The sequence below is a fragment of the Oreochromis niloticus genome, linkage group LG15 (genome assembly GCF_001858045.2).
Source record: "Oreochromis niloticus isolate F11D_XX linkage group LG15, O_niloticus_UMD_NMBU, whole genome shotgun sequence".
NCBI lineage: Eukaryota > Metazoa > Chordata > Actinopteri > Cichliformes > Cichlidae > Oreochromis > Oreochromis niloticus.
The window spans coordinates 12,175,655-12,198,433 of NC_031980.2; the positions used below are offsets into that span (position 1 = coordinate 12,175,655).

Genomic DNA, 22,779 nt, shown 5'->3' on the forward strand with positions numbered 1-22,779 from the left:
ACTTCGAATTAACGAGGGAACCTGAAAGCAGCTCCGTCGCCAAAGCAACGCTTACCAAACAGACTCTACAGGGCTGCTGCGGACGATTTTAACCGTGCAACGTTTAATTACTTTCAGTATTTTTTACAACATCGTCCAACAATTAATTACTTTTCAGTATTTTTTGCAACATCGTCCAACAATGGAAGAAGCTGACAAAGTGCATGAAGAGGCGCCCGAACCTCCTGTGTTGTCCGACAATCAAGAGGATAAGAAGGGGTAACCTGCAGCTTACTGTGGCTAAACACTGCGATAGACTGGACAACGACAACTACCCTGATAGAGGCGTTGCATGTTGTGTGTGTGTGTTTTAAATCTGACCGTTTAATAAATACGATGAACTCAGGAAAATTAGGTCGAGATAATGGCCTCTGTCACTTTGCAGTTTGGCCCATTTTTGTTGATACCTTGCTCATTTGAGTTGAACGCTGCTCATGTAAAAAAGAAAAGTGGAACAATGAATGTTTTAACAGCTGTAAAAGCCTCACAGTTATATTTTATTACATCAGTTGAACACAGATATATAAAAAATAACCTCTGATAATCAAAAGACCACAGTTACATGTCGTAAATCTTTTCTTAGTGTCCCAGGTGATTAAGTAAAACGTTGTCCAGTTGACCTGATATCACTCTACAGATGGTAACTATATTGTATGTTTATAGGGCCTCCAGTTTTAAGGGAAAGGAAGACCCCACTGAGGAGGGGAATGAGGAGTTGAAGACCAAAATGCAAGAAGAAAAGAAGGACGTTAATAAGGTTGATTTTTTCATGTTTCCCTATCACCTACCTCTGCAGGTTAATGAAATCATTGAAATGTATATGTTTATTGGCATTCAAGGGTGATTCAGAATGTCCATTTTTTTTGCATTTATTTTAAAATTGGTTTAGTTTATTTAACGCCGAGGAGTGGATATAAGATGAAACTATAAAAATGCCAGGAACAATATCAACAAGACACTCACTACTTTGGTAAACCCAATAATATTACAATCTACAAAAATATGTTTAAGAAAAAAGATTTGCATTGAAAATTATCAACTAGGTGACTTTCAACTAAATGTATGTTGAGGTATTTGTGCTAAAGTATGTATGTGCTGGTGATCAGTCATCCAGCTCATGGTAGAAGGCATCTGGACTTCTTTTGGGTTTGTGAAGAAATTTCAGATTTCACCTCTCATCCACGAGATCTCTTTAGTTCTAAAAACCTGATGGAGACTGACAGACAATTAAACCCTTTTCGTGTTGTCCCCCTGGAGTGTAATCACGTGAGTCCGTAAGAGTCACACGAACCTAGGTGTGAACATGGTGTGAATCCTGTCACATGATGTTCAGTTCAATTCAATTAAATTCAAGATGTGAATCTTTTGTAAGACATTAGCTCATCCTGCTTTAAGATATTATACTGTAGCCTTGAGAGACCTTCCCAGGCAATTTAACCTTCACTAACACCTCATCCTCTATAATGAGATCCATGCCTCGTTCACACCTTGGCTCGTGTGACTCTTAATGACTTGCATGATTGCAAGGTGGTTCGAGGACTCTCAGGACACCAACAGGAGGACAATGTCATTAGGGGTTAAATACCGGCGGCTTGACACCAGTTTTTAGAACTGAAGAGACTTCATGGCTGAGAGGTGAGAAGTTGTCACAAAACAAAAAAGTTGCCTTCATTTTAAGGCAGGGCAGCTTAGGGTAAATTTACATTTCACTCCAAATAAGCTTTGCAAGGCAAGAGTGCTAACAGGACTGGAAAGAGGGATCAAATTTCTCTCATATCAAGTTCTCTTCATTGGTTCCCAGAATTTAAGTAATTCTTTCTTTTCAGTTTTGAATAGCGATATCTTACCCATCATATCTTAAAGACCCTATAGTACCATAATATATAGGCTAACCTGTGGCTTCTAGAGCTTCTAAAACTAGAATCAGAGCCACAGCCTTCAACTATCAGGACACTGTACTGTGGATCTCGCTCACCGTTTGGATTAAGGACATAAACATCAGTTGATGAAACTAAACTACGAAGAGAGGTGATGATCAGTCAGCAGCGGAGAAAGATCTCTACAGATCATGACAGTGTTGATGGAAAAATATAGAGAAGGTCAGAAGGAGCTTCAGTGTGTCTTTGTGGATCTAAAGAAAGCATCTGATGGGGTGCCAAGAGGGGAACTGTGCCACTGCATGAGGAAGTCAGGAGTGGCAGAGAAGTATGTGAGGGAGGTGGAAGACATGTACAGCGAGACAGTGGTGAGGTGTGGAGTAGGAGTGACACGTGGGTTCAAAGTGGATCAGCTCTAAGCCCCATCTTATTAGCAGTGATGATGGACAGGTTGACTAATGAGGTTAGGCAGGAGCTTCTGTGAACCATGATGTTTGCAGACAATATTCTGATCTGTAGTGAGAGCAGAAGGTGAAAGAGAGGAGCGATGGAAGTATGCAGTGGAAAGAAGAGGAGTGAAGGTCAGTAGAAACAAGCCAGAATACAAGCGTCTGAATGAGAGGGACACAGGTGGAAAGGTGAACATGCAAAGAGTAGAGATAGTGAAGGTATATGAGTTTAAATACCCGGGGTCATCCATCCAAAGGAACAGACATTATATCAGAGGGTTAGGTCATGATTTTGTGTTTTTGACTCTTATTTTGCATTGTGATTGCTATGTTGGAGTGAAATAATTAAATCCATTAAAGCGACTGGCCAAAGCAGAGGCAGCATTGTAATATCCACTAAAACAGATCTTTATAACTGAAACTGAAAACAAAACTGAAGTTATTGCAAAAGATGAAGTCCAATCAGTAAATGGACACTACCACAATCAGATGTAGCTTTCATAAATTCTTATGAGATGTATTTATTTTAATTTGTCCCACTTTCACTGCCCAGAGGATAATGAGCCTGCAGAAACGTCTGACCACATTAGTGACCAACATTCAAACTGCAGCCGACGCCAAAGAGATGGAGCGAAGGTCAGGGATGGAGGACAACTGCAGAATTAGGTCTGTCTTTTAAATTGTTCTCAGTGTTCAAATCAAGCTTTCTCCCATACAGAAAACCCAGTGCTAAAGTGGCTGATGTTTAATTGTACTATTCTTTCTTATCAAACAGAGACGAGCGACTGAAAAATGATGCTAAGGCCTGTCAGGAAAAGGTTGAGGAGATCAGAAAAGGGTGGTCGATAGTTAATCAAAAGGTGGTTCATTCAGAACTGCAGAGTGTCCTGGACAGCCAGCAGCAGCTGTGTGCTGCAGTGATAGAAGACAAGAAAAAACTCATAAGGGACCTCCAACAGGTAAATTATACACAAATGAGTAAAAGCATGATTTCATGGAGTTTGCATTTGTACCTCAAAGCCATTGTTTATAACTTGCTTCCCTTTTCTGCACTGTGCTGAACAGGAGCGCCGGGTCAAAGAGGATCAGTATTTGAAGAACTTGAGAAGGCTCGATGAAGAGATCAAACTGATGCTCGACAGGATGCAGCAACAGTTTCAAAACCTGTCCAAGGCCTACAGTGAGGAGCTCACACAACTTCAGGTAGAACCAGATCTGAGTCACAAAGGAGCTTTAAATGATTTTTAGTACATCTGAGTCAGTGAGCTGATCACATCTTAGCCTTATTTCAGTTTGACTTTTTGTTTTTAATTCTGTTTAGTTAGTTTCTAGTGTGGGTTTGTGTGTTTCAGTTTAGATTTTACTTGTTTGAAAATGTTTTGTTTTACTTTTAGTTGAGTTTTTATTAGTTTCAGTGTTAGTTTTGGTCATTTTAATTGTTATCGTATGAAGGGCATTTTTCAGAGTTTTAGGAAAATCCCTGCAGGTATTACGATAAAAACAAATCCAGTGTCTGCATAAATACATCAAGACATCAAGTCTTGTGTCATGCACTTATGCATACTACATACTGCATACATCTACTACTTACTTTGCTTGTAACAAGTGTTTATTTGAGGTACTGCTCCCTTCTTATCAGCTCAAAGCTGTCTGACTGTTTTCTTGTAACCTCTATCATCAACGAGGCATTTTCACCCAGGGAACTACCACTCACCAATTATTTTCTCTATTTCGAAGCATTCTCTGTAAACCTTAGAGATGGTTGTGCAGCAATATCTCATTATATCTGTGTTATCTAGATTCTTATTAATAATGTAATGATTGTCCTGTTTTTGGCAGGGAGTTTATCAGCAGGAAATTGAAGTCTTACTTGCCAAAGACAAGGCTAAGCTGGATAAACATATGAAGGAACATTGGGACACAGAGGTTAGGATTATTTAAATAAATACACACACACTTAACTTCTCATTGATGCTAATATGTTACATATATCAGCTCTCTATGTAATGAATCTAACCTGTTTTTAGCTGGAGAGTCTGATGGAGAGGAGGAGGATGGTAGAGGAGTCTGAAAAGACAGTTCATGATGTGATGTTGGAGAATACCACCAAAATCAAACTCATGCAGCTGGAAGAAAATGCAAAGTCTCAGGTTTGTTTTACTCCAGTGCTTTATTACAATATGATGAAGCCTTGATGTTCTTTGGTGCTGAAACTGCCTCAGAAACCAGGGACATGGTATAGAGTGGTAGTGGTTGTGCTGCAAAAAATAAGATCAGTGTTTTACCACTCGATGTAAATGAACGCTCAGTCTTGAGATGGCTTTTCTTGCTTTTACAGGCTCGGCTGAGAGAGCAACAACAGATGAAAGGCAAATCTGTAGTTTTAAATCTTAAACAACTTGAACATGGCAACAAGAATGCAGCATATAATGCCAAGCTGGAAGAAATGAAGGGCAAAATATTAGGGTATTACAGTTTTTCTCAAACAGAAGCACACGTAAATACACATACATGTCCAAGTTATGATGGTATCTTTTTGTTTCAGCACTTCGAAAGAGGTGAAAAACTTAAAAACCAAGTATGCCAAACAAAAGGACAAGTTTATGAAGCAGAGACAGTATTTGTCTGAGGTCCACAAACGCTCCCGCCAGCACTATGAACGCATGCAGAAGGAAGTCAGGTGAGTAAGTGTTAATAATAATAATAATGATAATAATATTAAAAATAATAACCTAATGCTTTTATTTTTTTCTGTTCAACTTCAACCCTTCCTCGCTTCATGTAGGTACACCACAGCCGCTGATGCCCGAAAGTTCGAGGAGATGTGGGTAATGATGGAGGAAGAGGTGACACAGCTAGCGGAGAAGGCTTTGGCCATTGACTCTCTGATCTGCAAGCACCTTGGTTTAGCCTGGGAACGTCCTTCAGCTGCCTTCATGGAGTCACCTGGTCCCCGCAGATCTCAGGAGCATGACACTAACCCCAACAGTCATCTATTGCAAACCAGGCATCCTTCACACTGCAGCCAGAGGATGATGGATGCATCAGTCGGGCCCAGCCTGGAGAGGGACTCAGAGCACAGCACAGGGGTGGAGGAAGGGGAGCTGTCATCTGAGACGCTGATGAAAGTGATGGAGCTGCTTTGTGATGAAACGGTTAGAAACAAGTTCACGGTTTGTGTTTATGAACAATTACAGTATGGAGGTGGTTGTTGTAGAATGGGGCATGAATTGCACATACTACTTAGACATCCACAGATGTGCAGCATTTATATCATACTAGACATATTACACATGTCAGTAATTAGACTATATTATGAGAAATTTTTGTCAAGCTAAGCTTTTCTACTTAAGCTTTGGTACAGATTAAACAAGAACAAAGTTAAATGATGAGCTTTAGCAGGGCTGATACATTTTGGGATGCTGTTTAATTTGGAAATTTGAGAATAAGCTCAAGAAGCTAGAGCAATAAAACCATTTAATAATATTTCATAACTACACAATACAAATTACGCCTTTTATTGCAGCGTAAAAAACAAAGTACAATTATATACTGAAAATATTCACATTTGACAAAGCAGATGGCTTAAGTAGGGTGTTAGCAGTATATCTCAGTTTTTGCATATTCAGTCAGGTTATAGTTATAGAGAAACACTACTTTTGTAAAAACAAAGCTAAAGGAAAAAAAAACAGATAAAAAATGCAAAATTGCAGTTACAAGAGCCTTTAAGCTAAACATCTTCCTCCCAACTTAGGGCTTCCTGGTTGAAGATAAACTGCGGAAGCTGCTGGTCCCCATGGAGAAAAATGAACAGACCATTGTGAAGCTGCATTCTCTCTTTGCTGTGAGTTCACATTTAGTGCTCCTTTTCACGTAGTTACTATTGAAAAACCAGACATGCTGTTTTCTCTTTTAGGTTCTGGGTCTTAAAGAAAAGGATTTACCCAAGTTACTACATGAGTTCTTACTAATGTACGAGCGTCAGCAGGGAGAGCGGACTGAGGTGAGAAATTGAATGAGCATTGGGCTTGTACTGAATACGGCCTTTGTGATTAGACAACTACTGTTCTTGTATCTTCTATCAGTGTTTTTGTTCTGGCTGCAGGGTGCAGAGGCCATGGAGAACAGCGCCACAGCTGATTCAACCTCCAGACTCATCAAACCTAACTACGTCCTGCCTACTTTACGACGTTTCCTTGAGCAGCACAGGAAGTAGGACTACATACTGAATTATCAATCCCGTGGCTCTTCCTCTGTATGAGTGTTTTATACTGATTTTTTCCTGCTGTGTTTTGAAGACGGAGCTCCTCCCACCAGCAGTCCAGTTTAAGCCATCCAGCCAGAGATACCTCAGTGGAAGAAGCCTACTGGGATAGGCTTGGCAACATCATCACTGAGGAAAAACTCAAGCTGTGGGATGCAGCGGAAAGGGAATTAAAGCAGTATGAGTGAGTAACACCTACACTGAAAGCAGGAATACCTCTGAATCAGATCAGTCATTTTTGTGTGTCTTTCCAGAGAGGTCCTGATGGATATCTCTGTGCTTGTCCCTGAAACTGAGCTCCTGAGGCAGCAGAACACTGAGCTGCGGATGCAGCTGCAACAGATACTCAGCAGTACGTGCGCTTATGTTTATGTTTACAGCACTGTAATCTAGTGCGAATAAGAATAATGATAAAACATAGGGCCTTTACCATCATAGCACTGGGTGTATCAAAAATAATCATCAAATTTCAAAGTGCTTTAACTATTCACCGGCAACGAGAGACACACGTACTGTTAGAAAGAGTGAGTTTGATGTGGTAACATTATAACAGCAATGACTCCAGACATACTTGCAAAAGTGTGCAATGAGTTTGACTATCATATGGACGTAGGCTGGGGGGACACATTGAGCACATTGGAAGTTTTGTATGTAAAACTTTATATTCAGCCACTTTTTAAAATTCACTGTCCATTACTATTAAAATATAGGCTTTTGAAATCAGACAGTTCTTTTTTGATACACCCTGTATATTCAAACAGGAAGCTAACAGGTTTGATCATTTATAATAATAATAATTAGTGGTTGATGCTACAAATGATTAACTATCCAGCTTTTTCAATGCAAACATTTTCAGATTTTACTGAATTTTGGAGTGTTTTTGACTGAATGAACAGATCATTTAATCTGAATACCTCTTACCTCTTATACCTCTGGCCAATTATGGGTATTATTATTGTTATTAATTTCCAGTACTTACTTCCAATACAATGAATAATTAAATGATAAAATAAGAAACATTTATCAAATTAAACTATGATCATAGCAATCAGTAAAACAAAAGGGCTTTGAAAACCCAACTGAGCAGAACATCATGGATCTAACATCTTCTCTGCCTCTCTGACAGGTACCCGGAGCTCTAATTAATGAATAATCACTGTGGAGTCCGAGAGCACTGTAAGCGCCTTTGTGTTCATTTAAAAAAAAAAACACAACCCCCCACCATTAAATGATAATGTAGTGTGAAATTTTTAATTTATTTATTTTTTACAAATGTAAAAGAAAAATAGTCTTACAGTGTAGTTAATTAAACACATACAGTGGTTCAGTGTAAACAGAACAGTACACAGAGGATGTGTGTGTGTGGTTTGTCTCTACCCAGCAGTGTTAAACAGCTTGTGGCTGAGCGCTGAGGGCAGAGAGAAGAAGAGCAGAACCAGAAAGAGCAGACCCAGTACAACAACCAGCAGCATCACACAGTGCAGCTTGTAGTGCCTCCAGGCCAGGATACACATCGTCCTCACCGGAGCCAGCAGCCACGACATGCTGGCATTGGGGCGACTGCAAAGACAGATTCATAAATCAAACAGCAGTCATATGTCACTGAAATAATAAAAAAAAAAAGCTTGTTAGATTGTTAGTAAGTTTAATTTTGGAGCTAATTGAGAAAATTTGTCTGTAATCAGTTGAATTAACATCCAATACAATCCAAATAAAATTAAAGTCCAATATCTTTTTGGCTCTGTTTTCAACGCTGCTAAATTCTGAAGGAAATTCCTCAGGCAAATGTGAACTAGTCACTAAGTGTTAGGTTAAGGCTGTGTGCAGGCAGGAATGGTGGACCCATAGTGCAGACGTTCGGAGGCAAAAAGGTGAACTCAAAACAGCTTTAATGCTGAACTCAAAAAGGTAACAAAACTAAGACTTCAAACATAAACTCAGGCAAGCAGACAAAACACACAGCATAATAAACGGTAGAACGCGACAGAGAGCACAGGAAAACACAGGGCTTAAATATGCAGAGGGAGTAATCAGGGAATGGGCAACAGGAGGGAAACACAGCTGGGGCAAATCAGGACTAACGAGACAAAGAAGCGTAAACTGAACACACTGAGAAAAGACAGAGACCTTCAAAGTAAAACAGGAAACACAACACAGACTGAACTTACAGACACTGGACACGGGGATATAGCAACTAAGGATACACAGAGACGCGAACTAGACAAGGGGATACAGCTGACAGGGGAGACAGAGCAACTAGAGACGACAGAGACATAAACCATAAGACAGAACTTAAGAAACCAGAGACTAGAAATGATAAATGATATAACAACCTCAAAAACCCTGGGTCAACGACCCAGGCCTCCTAACAGTACCCCCCCTTAAGGGCTGGCTTCCAGACAGCCCAAACCAGAACACCAAAAACGAAAAACAACCCAACCAGGGCGGGCGGTGGGGGAAACAGGACGGAGGGCTCGAAACAAACCAAACAAGGAGCCAGAAACAAAAAAAAGCGCAAACAACGGAGCCCAGAAAGCAACATAACAAAACACACAGGCTGCCAGGAAAAACAATTCACACAAAGTTCAGGGGGCCGGCCCGGAGGATGACGGCCCAAGAGTCCAAAAAAAAGTTCAGGAGGCCGGCCGGGCGGGAGGCACCGGCGGCGACGGAGCAGGTCAGGAGGCCGTCCACGACGGCGAGGACGCCCAATCATCGGCCCGGAAAGCGGCCGGACAGGCAGAGCAAGCCGAGCAGGACGGACAGGCGGAGCTGAAGCCGAAGCCGGATCAAGTGACGGCGAAGCAGAAGCCGGACCAGGCGACGGCAAAGCAGAAGCCAAAGCTGGACCAGGCGACGGCGAAGCAGAAGCCAAAGCTGGACCAGGCGACGGCGAAGCAGAAGCCAAAGCTGGACCAGGCGACGGCGAGGCAGAAGCCAGAGGCGACGAAACAGATGGTGGCGCTGCAGGCGACGGCGTGGGAGCCGCAGGTGGTGGCACTGCAGGCAACGGCGTGGGAGCCGCAGGTGGTGGCACTGCAGGCGACGCTGAAGCTGGGGCTGGACCAGGCGACGGCGTAGGCGCTGCAGGCGCTGAAGCTGGGGCTGGACCAGGCGACGAGGCTGAAGCTGGACCAGGAGACGAAGCTGAAGCTGGACCAGGCGAGGACGAAGCTGCAGGCGACGAAATAGGTGGTGGCACTGCAGGCGACGGCGTGGGAGCCGCAGGTGGTGGCACTGCAGGCGACGGCGTGGGAGCCGCAGGCGGTGGCACTGCAGGCGACGGCGTAGGTGGTGGCTGAACGGTCTCCCCGGAACCGTCAGTAGAGATGAGGATGTGTTGGCTGGGTCCTCCAAGATCCCCAGCTGACGAGGCAGGAGGCTGGACGGGCCCCTCGGACCCTCCAGGCGAGGCGGGTGGTAACTGAACAGGTGACTGAGCTGAGAGGTGAGCTAATGTTCGAGCTATTGATAGAAGTTTAAGTTCTATTGACTGTTGTAACGATGGTAGTAATGGTGGGTTAGGTGGTGGATTAGCAATAAACTGAGCTAGTTCCCCTGAGCCTCCAGAACCTGAAGAAAACCGCTGGACGGGCTCACCTGAGCCCCCAGCGAGGTCAGAAACAGGTGCAGGTACCTGCCGGACACCAGCCACTCCCACCCGAGGAGAAGGTACGGGTGCAGGAGCTAACTGGTTCCCGGTCATCCTCACCCTGGGAGCCGGGACAGGCACCATCAATGGCTGGGCAGCTGCTGTCCCCACCCGAGGAGCTGGTACGGGTGCAGCGACAGGCAGAGCCTCAGCCGGCCTGGACACTGGAGCAGGGACCAGCTGGACCTCAGCCTCCCTCACCTGAAGCACTGAAACAGGTGCAGGGGAATGCTGGGCCCGAGCTGCCCTGGGAGCAGGAACACAACGGGGCGAAGGAGTAGGTTCAGCAAACACAGACTCCTTTACAAAGTTTCTTAGCTTCCTACCACCACCACGTCTAACAGTCTTAACAGTTTTCACAGTCTCAGAATTTACAGTGTTCCCATGATTGTCTTTTTCCAGCTCAGAGGGAGCAGAATGAAAACAGTCATTACAACTCACCACGGGGAGTGGCTCAGCAGAGACAGAGTGGCGAAAGCGTGAGCGTCGCTTTCTCCGGGAAGTGGGAGCTGGCAAACTGGGCTGCGTATCCTCCAAAAGAACGGGCTGCGATGAGGACGCAGAGAGTTTGTGAAGCTCAGAACGGGGCAGACCCAAAAACAGAGCGAAGGACTGCAGCGGAGTGAGTCTAACGTCCGGCGTCACGTAATCCTTCTTCCTTTGCCGTTTAACCCTCTTGTTGGACTGGAAATCTGGTGTAGCGACCGGAGAGAATGAGCACGTGCTCAATCTGATCTTCCGAGGCATAGGTGCCGGCTCGGCCGTAGCCATGGCGGTTTGGAGGCTGCGGGGCCCTCCGAAAGCCAAACGAGACCCATAGAAGGGTGACTGGAGCTCCTGGGCATGCTTAGCCTCCTGCCTCACGCTCTCCCTGAGGAAGGCAGAAACTGCGGGTCGCCGATACCATATGGAGTCTGCTGGGTCCATGTTCTGGTCGCGTTCTTCTGTTAGGTTAAGGCTGTGTGCAGGCAGGAATGGTGGACCCATAGTGCAGACGTTCGGAGGCAAAAAGGTGAACTCAAAACAGCTTTAATGCTGAACTCAAAAAGGTAACAAAACTAAGACTTCAAACATAAACTCAGGCAAGCAGACAAAACACACAGCATAATAAACGGTAGAACGCGACAGAGAGCACAGGAAAACACAGGGCTTAAATATGCAGAGGGAGTAATCAGGGAATGGGCAACAGGAGGGAAACACAGCTGGGGCAAATCAGGACTAACGAGACAAAGAAGCGTAAACTGAACACACTGAGAAAAGACAGAGACCTTCAAAGTAAAACAGGAAACACAACACAGACTGAACTTACAGACACAGACTGACTGGACACGGGGATATAGCAACTAAGGATACACAGAGACGCGAACTAGACAAGGGGATACAGCTGACAGGGGAGACAGAGCAACTAGAGACGACAGAGACATAAACCATAAGACAGAACTTAAGAAACCAGAGACTAGAAATGATAAATGATATAACAACCTCAAAAACCCTGGGTCAACGACCCAGGCCTCCTAACACTAAGTTGATTTGCCTTTTTTGCTGAGCAAGTAGTCTGCAGTAGTCTACAAGCCTTTAGCTGCTCTCTTTAGGGGTTGTCATACTGGATCATCTGACTTCATCTCACCTTATCAGCTCAGCCTCCTGTGTTTTTGTTAGTTCCACTATTTCCAAACCATACATCACAGCAGGTCTCACTACCATTGCGTTCACTACCTCTGCTCCTTGCACTTTCACTGTTACACCCATTTCTCTCACTCACACACATATTCTGTTTCACTTATACCGACTTTCATTCCTTTTTTCTCCAAGGCATACTTCTGGACCACAAACATATAAATACATTTTAGTGGACTGGTTGAGGGTTTTGTGTGCAACAAAATAATTATGTCAGTTAAGCATGTCAGTAATATATATATATGTCTATATCGCTGCAGGCCTTTGAGCCATTCTTATTTCCCAGTCTGAAACAAATGCGACACTCCTGTTTAAAATACATAGTAAGTGGGACGAGTTGGATGAAAACATATAAGTTAGTGTGTTAGATACCAGCTTAGTCATTCATTTTTTTCTCACTTTTAATATTCCATTCATTTATTTATTTATTTTTAACCCAAATCAGATCTTTAAATCTAAATGAATCCTTTAGTGAGGATTTAGTGCTCAGGGTTTTGGCTAAACAATGGATCTGAGCTTAACGCTCATCACAACATAACAGGATGTAAACATTAATGGCGTCCTTGTCAGCTGTTTGAGAGCTGTAAACTTCTTTTAGCTGGCAGATGTTCAGTAGAAAGAAAATAGTTCTCACATTGAACTTTTCTTTTTGTCCTTTGAGCCCCACAGGGGCAAGAATCATGCTAAACAAGAAATGCTAAATCATCACTGATTATCATCAACATACTTTTAAGGATAACTAGCACTATGGGGGTGTTATGTTATCAGTGTAATTCAGTCTATTTCAAATTTTCAAAACAATGTATATAATGTATATAAATACACAAATCCATTGTAAAAACAGGCAAGTTTATTGCAAACAGTGAAACAGTATCATAAGCAAAGGTTCCAACCACAGGCAAACTAAAAGGGGGCTAAAGGACACTACACACGTTTGTCTGACATGGAGACAAGAACCGAGTTTTCAGAAGCAACTAATATTCCCATAAAAATCATCTTTACATTTTCGTTAACGTTAAAGACAACAGGCTTGGTGATTTGTTTTGCGTCGAGCTGGAAAGACAAGTCATGCTAACACACATGACCACTTTGGTCAGTTATCACAGTGATGCATGCATATTAACATATACTGTAGCCAACAGTGATCACCTTTACATGTCTGTAACTTTGGAGGATTATTAAACAGACCCTGGTCAAATGATAATCACAAATAATTTGTTTTATTTTTCTCTGGGAGTTTTATCAGTGCCGTTTATGAGTCAGAAGACGAGGCTGAAGAGCATTTACATAATTACACACACACAAAAAAACTCAGGACATCCAGAGGGAAGCGGCTGTGAACACCCGTGCTTGTACAATAACACAATTATAAAAATGAGGGGGAGATTTGAATCATTTCCAAAATCTGTTTTGGTTTTTATTCTTAAGGAGAAATCTTTAACACTGCAGATAAACTAAACACCACAAAATGCTTATTAATTATACGATTAATTCCTAAGTCATCTTGTTCTATGTCTCACTGAAATTTACTAGGAAAATAGAATTATTTTTGTTTCCTTATTATTATTACTATATAAGTGTGCAAAAACTGCAAGACCAATAACAGTTAAAAAGGTAACACTTTAACCTCATTTAGCATTCATAAGCACTGAATCGACATTTCATATACAGTTTATAACAAACTCTAATGAAAATATAACGTTTTGTGAGAGCAGTGACTAGAGAAAGCTGGGTTATAAACAGATAAAGAATGATTATATCATTATGGAATAACTTATAGCTGTTGACAAGTACTCTACATCAATAATGACTTCAAAGGTCATTAAATTTCAGAGATATTTCCATCTGCAGTAATTTATATTTACTCTGTTCTGAGACATGATGCAACCACTCATTATGTCTCAGAACATAATGAGAAAACAGCATTAGGAGGAGGAACTGGAATGAATGTGGTTTGCAAAGCAGCTTGCCACGTGGAGCAACTGTAGGCTGGCTAAAACATCCTAAATAGAATCTAGGAGATAAATATAATCTGAGCCATTAGCTGTGGGCTAATTGATATCAGTTGATCTGTGGGGACTTCGAGACCTGCCTGAACTAACACTATGTTCAATTTCTTTAAATTATAACACCACACAACAAACCATTTATTCAATGTTTATATAGTGCTTATAAATAAAATGGTGGCAGAGTTAAAGTGTTACCCAAAGTTTTGTCCATTCCCTCTTAAGCTAAAACAGTAACAAGAGCTCATATAGTATGACTTGAAAGTGCAATCGCCTGACCACTAACCCTGAAACATATAAAATAAACTGAAGGCTGAAACAAATAAAGAACCATCCACTTTCATGTAGCATTGCTTCAGAGGATTTTCAGGTTAGATCAGGGGTTACTTTGTGCCATGTAATATCTGTCTAATCGTTTAAAAGGATGGAGTCCAAATATTGTGCATTAGATTTGTTAGCTGTTTTGCAGAGTTGTTAGTTGGATCTTCATTACTTGGGAGCCAGGGGGGCAAGGAAGGGGCAGTGGGGCGGTCACTTTCGATGGTGTTTCCTTCTCCTTTCAGCGCTAAGAGGGGAAGGTGTGAGCTGATTATGAAGCTCAGATTGGATTAGAGAGGAGAAAACATAGCAGTCTTGTCTCCCTTCTTGTGGGCAAGCAAGCATCTACCATCAGTGTCTCTCCCTTTCACTTATCCATCCATCTATCCGTGCAGCCACCCTTCCCCTCCCCATCCCCCTAGCAGTGACTTAGGCCCCCAGCAGCTTCTTGACAAGGTAGCCTGGCATGCTGTAGAGGAAGAGGCCCACCATGATGAGCAGCAGCAGGCCCAGCACTATCTTGATGATCAGCCACTTGTAGCGGTTGCACACCAGGTAGCGGATTGCTTTCAGCGGGCTCAGGAACCACAGGAAGGTGGTGTCTGGGCGACTGGATGGTTCAGGTGGAGTTTTTAAGAGGATGAAAATAAAGAAATGGTGAGGATGGAGGGTTGAGTTAAAGGAGGATGAGGAGGGGTGAGTAATAGTGGACAATGAAAGGGAGCAAACAAAAGAGGAATAGGACAGAAAGAGAAAGCTGGCGTTAGTAAGCCTTGTTGCAATCGTGAATATCATGCATGCTCACGGTTCACATTTCTATCAGTATTATGTTTCACAGGAGCAAAAAAACATCACAGAGTGGAAGCTTTCTATTATGCAGAATGAGTATGTTGACACATGTAAATGAGTGGATGATGACTGACCAACAGCTAAAAGACTGACATTTCTGGCAAATGTTTGCAACAGATGCTTATTGCCCCCCACCGCTCCCCACCCTGGAAACCAGAATCAAGAAACATCCTGCATGTAGGCACTCATACAGCTTATAGTGCAGAACAATTCACAGGTTATTTCCCATAAAATGGGATGAGATTCTTTCATATTGTAGATGGCTGATGGACTTGTTTGCCTAGAAATAATATGATGTTGAAATGCCCACAAAGTATATGCAAAAAAACTTTGGAGTAGCACAACATTACTAAAAAATATAGGAACTCTTTTTATATTTTGTTGCTTGTCAGCAAACAATTACAGTTTAATATGCTTAAACAGAGGTTTTATTAATATAATCATTGATATAATTTTCAGGTTTCTGGGTTTTGGAGTTTTGTCTTTTTTTCCTGTGTTTGGTATTTCCCTGTTTTTCCCCATTTTATTTTGATACTCTTGATACTTTTAAAACTCTGTCATTTCTTGTGACTTTTATTTAATTTTACTGCCCATGTCTTGTTTGAACTTCTTTCAGCTGTGATATTCCACTTCTCTTGATTACCTTATGTGTGTGTATATATGGCCCCATGTCTTCCTATGTCCTTTGTCTGTTTCTCATCTTAGTGTAATCCTTGCATTTGTTGATGTTTCTTTGTAGTTTTGCCTCATGGGCTTTGCATTCTTGGAGCCACTATTCAACTACCATTAAAAGTTTTGACTTCATTTTGCCATTTTTGTATTTAAAAAAATATATATACATTTTAACCCTCACATCTTTAGAATTATGTAATTTTTAATTTGTATATACTTTTCCCTTCTCTACCAATCATCCCACTTGATAAGAACATGGATATTTCAACACCTTGTTCACCTTAACTCAAAGCATCCCTGCATGTGTCCATACTAAACAGTTGGTCCCAATATAGATGGTAACAAGATTTATAATGACGCTTGGTGGCAAATGACACTGACTTGCACACAGGGCTAAGACAAGATACAATAAAGGACTCAGACGACTAGTCTACTTCTAAGATAACAGAGAAGACTAAGAAACTGAGCTTGGCTGGAAAAAAGGAGAGGAGCTAAAGTTAAGACAGAAGAATTCAGGAAGCAAAGGGGGCAAAAAGAGCAGCAGACAAAGTGAAGAGGGGGCGGAGGCTACCAGCGCATCAGGCCCCCAGCATCTTCTTGACCAGGTAACCAGGGATTGAGTAGAGGAAGAGGCCCAGCATGAGCAGCAGCAGAATCAGCCCCAAGACCTTGAGGATCAGCCAGCGGTAGTTGTGCCAGATGAAGTAACGAATGGACTTCAGAGGGGTCAGAAACCACATAAGACTGGTGTCCGGGCGACTTTGCGGGAGAAGGAAGAGAAAGAGGGAGGGAAGGAATGCAGTTGAGGCAAATGGGGGGGGGGGGGGTAAGGAGAAGAATAACACGCACATGAAAGGGGAGGGATGAGGGGAGAGACAGGGAGACAGTTGAAGAGATGATAGGAGGAGTAACGAGTGTGTAACAGTGGCCTTTTGACAGTGCAGAAAGCAATGCTAGAGGCTAACTGGAAAATGGTTTACATCTTTAAAAAAGTATAAAATTTTAAGCGGCAGTACCTCATGATGTTTTAGAAACACTGCTTTTTGCACTGATAGAATGATTTTCCTAAAGACAAAGTTAAACACTTGCTCATGTCTGTCTTTTTTTGTTCCAGACAAGCGTTCAAATTTTTTTAACCCTGAAACCAGTGTGTGTGTGTGTTTGCAAAACTTAAGTTCTTGTATATTTTTTTAAACACAACCCGTTAATATCTTACTTTGGTTTTTCCAGTGGATCTGGCTCATTTCGTCCCAGTCCTACAGGGCTTTTCTCTGCTTCCTCTGCTGTCACTAGGTGAAGCTCAGCTTCAACTTTCCCCTGTAATGACATTGAAGACATGACTCAAAATAAAGAAGTCCTTCCACATACAAAATGCTCACTATAAAATATCTCTTTTTGGGTAAAGAGGATATTCATGTAGTATAGTTTAATGTTCCTTAGCACAGACACAAAAAGTAAATAAGCATTTAAATGAAAAAGCATTTTCTTTTCGTCTACTTTTTTAATCTGAAGAATTTTTAGAAGATATTATATATTGTGAACACATGTGGATTAATGCACACACACACACACACACACACAATTCTCTTCAAAAGAAATGTTTGCTTTGAACTGAACTCTCAATTTTATGTATGTTCACTTATTCCCCCCTTATAGTGCTAATTCTACACCAGGCTTTAATCCCTTGAAAATGGCTTTCTAAGTATTATAAGTATTATGATAAGAATGATAATAAAGCAGTCATGATTTTGCTCATTTTCACTCTTGACTGTCTTACCGTGAGCTCCATTTCATCATTCTCATTACGGGCTATGAATGGCCACCATCCTTTAACCCTCTTTTGTTTAAAGATCGAAATGGTTGGCAGATCCTGCTCATTTCGAATCATGTCAAGAGTGCACTGCTTGGCTGTCTTTGCGCCTCGAGGAAAACGGTTTAGGTCCAGCTCGATTGCACCTGGGAATGGTGAAAGCAAAATAAGTCAATTTGGAATAGCCAGTACTCTCCTTTTATACACTGAGGATGGTAAGAAAAGGATGACTTAGCTGAAAACAAACAGCTACAAAGAAAGTCAGCTATAAAATGCATTTATATCAAACTAACTGTTCCTTTGTTCCTCCTGTGCCTGCATGAGTTCTCTCTGGGTACCCTGGCTTTCTCTCCAAGCCCAGAGACATGCATGTTAGGTTAATTGGTGATTTTAAATTAACCGTAGGTGTCAGCGTGAGTGTGGACAGTTCTTTCTCTCTCTCTCTGTATTGGGCCTGTGATGGATTGTTGACCTGTCCTCCTCCTCTTGCCCTCTGACAGCTGGGATAGGCTCTCCAAGACATTGAACTGGATAAGCAGCTAAGAGGATGGCTGGCTGAAACTACAGCAGAACTACATGAGCATTTGTGAGATTTTAGTTAATGTCAGTGCTCCATCTATTAGAAGTCTGGTGCTGCTGTGACAACATGTTCAATGTTTTTTTTAAAGAAACTAAAGCAAAAGTGAAACAATAGTGTTTGAGGTGGAAGCAGAAAAGATTAACCAAGACACACAGAAATGATTGAAAAACATCCAAGTTTGTGGGAATGTTTCAAGAAATTAGACTATACACATAAAAATAAAAAAAAGAATTTATTTCATCCTCACCCAGGAAATCATCAGCAGAGAAGTGATCTGCATCCCAAACCTGCAGCGTGAGACGAGGAGGGATCTTGTATTCGGTCTCATCCCAGGAAAACATGGACTCTTTCTTAGAGATGACAATCTTCTCCTCAGCCATGAGGTAATCAAAAGGGAAGACGAAGCGCCAGTTGAAGTTCCCCTCACCGGTCAGTGAGTGATAGTGCACATCTGTGTCCTGTTTGTCCTCCTGCTGCCCTTTCAGCCATCTATGTAAATGGTCATAAGGGTGAGAGTTAGTCTGATCTCCAGGATCACGGTTTGGTGTCATAAGTAGATGTTTTTGGATTTGTCAGCCATGCACTTCTAAAGTCCAACATGTACAAATTTACGTGATGTCAATTTAGTGATTTAAACAAGAGCAAAGGGCCTGTTAAATGTATTATTTTGCTAACAAGAGAGATGATGCTAGAAGGTCGGAATCAATGCACATAATGCGGCTCCCCAAAAGCAAATCAGCTTCATACATGTGATAACTTTAAATTTGTTATTGAGTAATCCATAAAAATCTGATTTGATGTTGGAGTTTCACACTATTTAGAAAGCCATGCATCCATAAAACTTGCAGATTTCATTAATCTGCAAGTTTTAGGGACGCAGAAAACTTGCAGATTTATGAAAAAAGCTTCATATTTAAAACTGCAAATTGCAAATGGAGGATTGATGCCTGACACTGATGGTCAGCTGCAGTTGTTTCATTAACAGTAAAGTGAGGTTGACTTTAAGTCAGAAGGAGCAGGAGGGAAGGTGCACTCTCAGTTCTCAAAATACACCCCTCGAAAAAGAAAAAGAAAATTCTAAAAGAAATAAAAAATAAAATAATAAAAAAAATGATCTGACAAAAGCTATTTGTCAGTTTAAAACAGGTAAATACTGAATAGTCTACATCACAAAGTGCTGATATGGTAATCGAGATGCATAAATTAGACTGAGATAAAGGCTCCAGGGAGAGGGCGCTGGCAAATTTTAAAGTGGTTACAAAGGGAAGAAAACATGCCAAATTCACGTCACCCAAAAAGTGATTCATTAATACTGTATCACAACACTGGATCCATCTGAAACAACCACAGTTCTCCAGTCTGTCCTGCTACTGAAATCTAGAGTGCAAATTTAAGGTTAACCTGATCCTTCACTGTTATGGTTGTTTAAGGATGGTACCCTGTTTGCTACAGTAAAGTCCTGAGGGGACACATCCACAGGTGACACCGCATCACCTTGGGTAAAGAATGAGAGGCACCAAAACATAATAACATAAATTAAATAAAAAAAACCCAAAACAAATCTAGGCTGCAAAAGACAATGTCACTTTTAAAGACAAGAGCTCGATCGTACAAGCATGCAGTCACCAAGCAGTTTATCAGGAACATCTGTATACTTGTGTCTGTGCAGTACACTTCCATGCTGGAGTTTTTTTTCCTGACCGTAAATATCTTATAAATTAGTATTTGTAATTTACTGCAGGACCAAACCACACAGAGAAAACCTCAAATGCCTCGTTGTAAAAAACAAAAGCAAAAAGACAACAACAGCAACAGTAAAAAAAAAAAAAACCCGTCTTATTTGCCATATGTGTTGGTTGCATTAAATAAAAAAATTGAACAAAACTATACTGTTATTATTATTATTATTATTATTATTATTATTATTTTTTTTTTTTTTTTTTTTTTTTTTTACCTTGAAACTAATATGAATTCTTTAGCATTTTGAAAAAAGTTATTTCACCAGAGAGCAATAACTGTAGGTAGGCTAAAACAACTTTATTAGCAAGCCTTGACTTGTCAATAGGATGTGACTATTGTGAGTTGGCATTATAGGAATTGTTGCTCAGTGTTACCTTAACTGAAGGTTCATGAACAACATAAGTTAGTCTTAGTTATTCATGATTAAAGCACTTTGAATTTCGTACCACAGTTTTTTATGTCAACACATGACATATCTTTGCAGTCGGTCGAAATTGTCTAAAAGTAGTGGTTATACTGGTTCAATTCAATTCAATTTTTTCTTCTTTATACAGCACCAAATCACAACAACATTTGCCTCAATGTGCCTTTGTAAGGTAAAGATCCTACAATAATACAGAAAAAACAGAGAAAACCCCAACAATCACATGACCCCCCATTAGGAAGCGCTTTGGTGACAGTGGAGAGGAAAACCCCCCTTTTAACAGGAAGAAACCTCTGATTGAACCAGGTTAATGGAGGGGTGGGTGCCTGTTGGGATTGGCTGGAGGTGAGTGCTTTGGCACATTAATTTGTTTGTATTATATGCTGTTACATGTTGTTCATGTGGTTTGGTCCTTTCTGTGCAAGTTTTTCCATATGCATTTATTTTCGTGCTGACAGGAGTGTTTGAGACAAGCGAGGTTGCGTGCTATGCAGAGAGTTAGAGAAACGGGAGGGTCATAAAAAAAGGATTCAAGGGCTTCAGAAGGAGTAAATAAGGGTATTTTGTTGTTACGAGCCATGCAATGGATTCGTGTGTTTACCCCCTGACATAGATGTCAGACATCTTCTCTCCTGTCATGAATGCATCGTCCTCTAGAATTACGTCATCAGTGTTCCAAATTATAACACGAAGCTCAAAGCTAGACATCAGCAGAGTATTGACCAGAGAAAGAGAGAGAGGACGACAGACAGGAGACACGCCACGAACACAGAGACGCAACACACGACACAAACACGCACACAGAAAAATGGAAACAAAACAAAACAAAAAAAAGGTAATGGTTAACTGCAAAACAAATCACACACAGCTCACACCCACGGGATGAGGGTTGGCTGCCCCATCCCGCTGTACCTACCCCCTGACAAATATGTCACTGGACTTTTCCCCAGTGAAGTAATCATCGTCCTCCAGTATTACTTCGTCTGTATTCCAAATAATCACCCTGAGCTCATATCTGGTAAGCGAGGGGGAGGAAGGAACACACATAGTTGGACTTATATTTGACATTTTTAGAGCCAACTAGTCAAACAGACTCACCATAATTTAACCAGGGGATAAAAATACATTTTGTTCTTGGAAAAAAAAGCTTTCTGTTGAGAAGAGCAATGAATAAATATTTATATTCAGTTTATAGCTTTGTATTATCATAGAATATTTTCAAAGTGACAGTCATGTTATTGCTCCAGTCAGGATGTACCTCTTTGGTTTTCTTGGAGAAATGTCAATTGCAGGTCCAGGAGCAGGCATATCCATAGGGAACATGTCCACCCACATCTCAATGCGGCCCTTTGAGGAAAAAAAAAAGAATCTGCTCTAATTTCCATCAGATACATTTTGGGTGTCTTAGCATCGCAGCCCTTTCCTACCTGTTCAATACCGGGTTTGTCAAGGTTCAGCAAGGGTCGGGTCTCCACATGCTCAGGGACGAGCTTGCAGCCAACTCTTGGGATCTCCTCCCAGTGATTCAGCACTGTGAGGGCCAAATGCTCCTCAGTCTGCTTCTTTAGACCTAATAGAATAACAGTAAGCAACGAGGAAAGCAAGAAAAACCTATGTCTGAATAAATTTTATTTCACATCACCTTAATCTTAATGTAAACAAATCTGAAAATGTGAAAATCTCTGTAAAACCAGCTTAGTGTAAATGGATATGTAAGGAATATAAATGAGATAGAGAAAAATGACAAAAGAAGATTAATCAGGATCATGAGGAAAAATATAACAATACCATTTTCATCCTCGATCTCTGTCGGTGCTGTAAAGATTCGATTAGCCACCTTGACTTTGCCTCCTGGCCCATAATGAGGTCCATCGATCTTGCCATCCTTACAGAGTTTAGCCAGGATCTGGCTGGGCTTCATAGGGTCCCGCCAAGAATTATATCCATGGCTAACACCAAGAAATACCACAGAGAGAGGATGTAAGTCATTGAAAGGTTTTGCATATGTATTTTCCTGGTCCTTGGTTTTTGTAGGAAATATTATTGGATGCAATATAGAGAAATGGTTTAGAAAAGGTGGCTGATTCACGGTTATTACACAGAAACTTTTTTTTCCAGGTAATTATTATACCTCTGGGCATTTTGGTTGAATTTATTCTTACTATGAAATTACATAGAAACAGGTAGTATTATATTTTGGAGACCAGATTCATGGTTATTACACAGAAACTACTGCAAAGGTTTTCCAGGTAATAAGCGACAGCATCAAATTTTATAATTATGTTATTACCTTAGAGAATTTTAGGATATACAACAGAACTAATTTCACCATTATAATGTTGAAATGGTGTCCTAATATATGAAAACATCAACCTATATTACTTTACAAGGTTATCCTATTTTTTCACCATAATATTATATT

General features: G+C 41.2%; 3 protein-coding genes across 15 annotated transcripts in view; 1 reads left to right on the forward strand and 2 right to left on the reverse strand.

The window, feature by feature from the left end:
- The first annotated feature begins 27 nt into the window (after window positions 1–27).
- drc1 (dynein regulatory complex subunit 1 homolog (Chlamydomonas)) lies at window positions 28–8,361 on the forward strand. 5 transcript variants are annotated; one of them, XM_013274229.3, is made up of 17 exons: window positions 28–258; window positions 703–796; window positions 2,919–3,031; window positions 3,141–3,324; window positions 3,431–3,568; window positions 4,205–4,291; window positions 4,393–4,515; window positions 4,704–4,831; window positions 4,911–5,045; window positions 5,151–5,520; window positions 6,120–6,209; window positions 6,282–6,368; window positions 6,471–6,577; window positions 6,664–6,813; window positions 6,884–6,981; window positions 7,756–7,805; window positions 8,011–8,361. In XM_013274229.3, the coding sequence occupies exons 1-16, from the start codon at window positions 182–184 to the stop codon at window positions 7,773–7,775; spliced, it is 2,001 nt and encodes a 666-aa protein (XP_013129683.1). In that variant the 5' UTR covers window positions 28–181; the 3' UTR covers window positions 7,776–7,805; window positions 8,011–8,361. The 5 variants fall into 5 exon arrangements, with proteins under 5 accessions (XP_013129683.1, XP_013129684.1, XP_005454671.1 ...); XM_013274230.3 differs by having other exon boundaries at window positions 8,014–8,361; XM_005454614.4 differs by lacking the exon at window positions 7,756–7,805.
- Window positions 8,362–8,994: 633 nt separating this feature from the next.
- LOC112842446 (basic proline-rich protein-like) lies at window positions 8,995–11,478 on the reverse strand. The gene has a single exon (XM_025899047.1). The coding sequence runs from the start codon at window positions 11,266–11,268 to the stop codon at window positions 8,995–8,997; it is 2,274 nt and encodes a 757-aa protein (XP_025754832.1). The 5' UTR covers window positions 11,269–11,478.
- A 1,310-nt stretch (window positions 11,479–12,788) lies between these two features.
- Window positions 12,789–22,779, reverse strand: part of otofa (otoferlin a) — an 88,702-nt gene continuing 78,711 nt past the window's right edge. For 5 of the 9 annotated variants that reach the window (XM_019346139.2, XM_019346142.2, XM_019346141.2 and 2 more), the window contains 8 exons: window positions 22,146–22,306; window positions 21,785–21,927; window positions 21,616–21,704; window positions 21,274–21,372; window positions 18,441–18,682; window positions 17,581–17,759; window positions 17,020–17,120; window positions 12,789–14,892 (listed from right to left, as the gene is read on the reverse strand). In XM_019346139.2, coding sequence (XP_019201684.1) covers window positions 14,712–14,892; window positions 17,020–17,120; window positions 17,581–17,759; window positions 18,441–18,682; window positions 21,274–21,372; window positions 21,616–21,704; window positions 21,785–21,927; window positions 22,146–22,306 — 1,195 coding nt within the window. In that variant the 3' untranslated portion in view covers window positions 12,789–14,711. Of the gene's footprint in view, window positions 14,893–16,374; window positions 16,563–17,019; window positions 17,121–17,580; window positions 17,760–18,440; window positions 18,683–20,958; window positions 21,058–21,273; window positions 21,373–21,615; window positions 21,705–21,784; window positions 21,928–22,145; window positions 22,307–22,779 lie in introns of all 9 variants that reach the window. The other 4 variants (XM_019346146.2, XM_019346137.2, XM_019346138.2 and 1 more) reach the window with 3 other exon arrangements.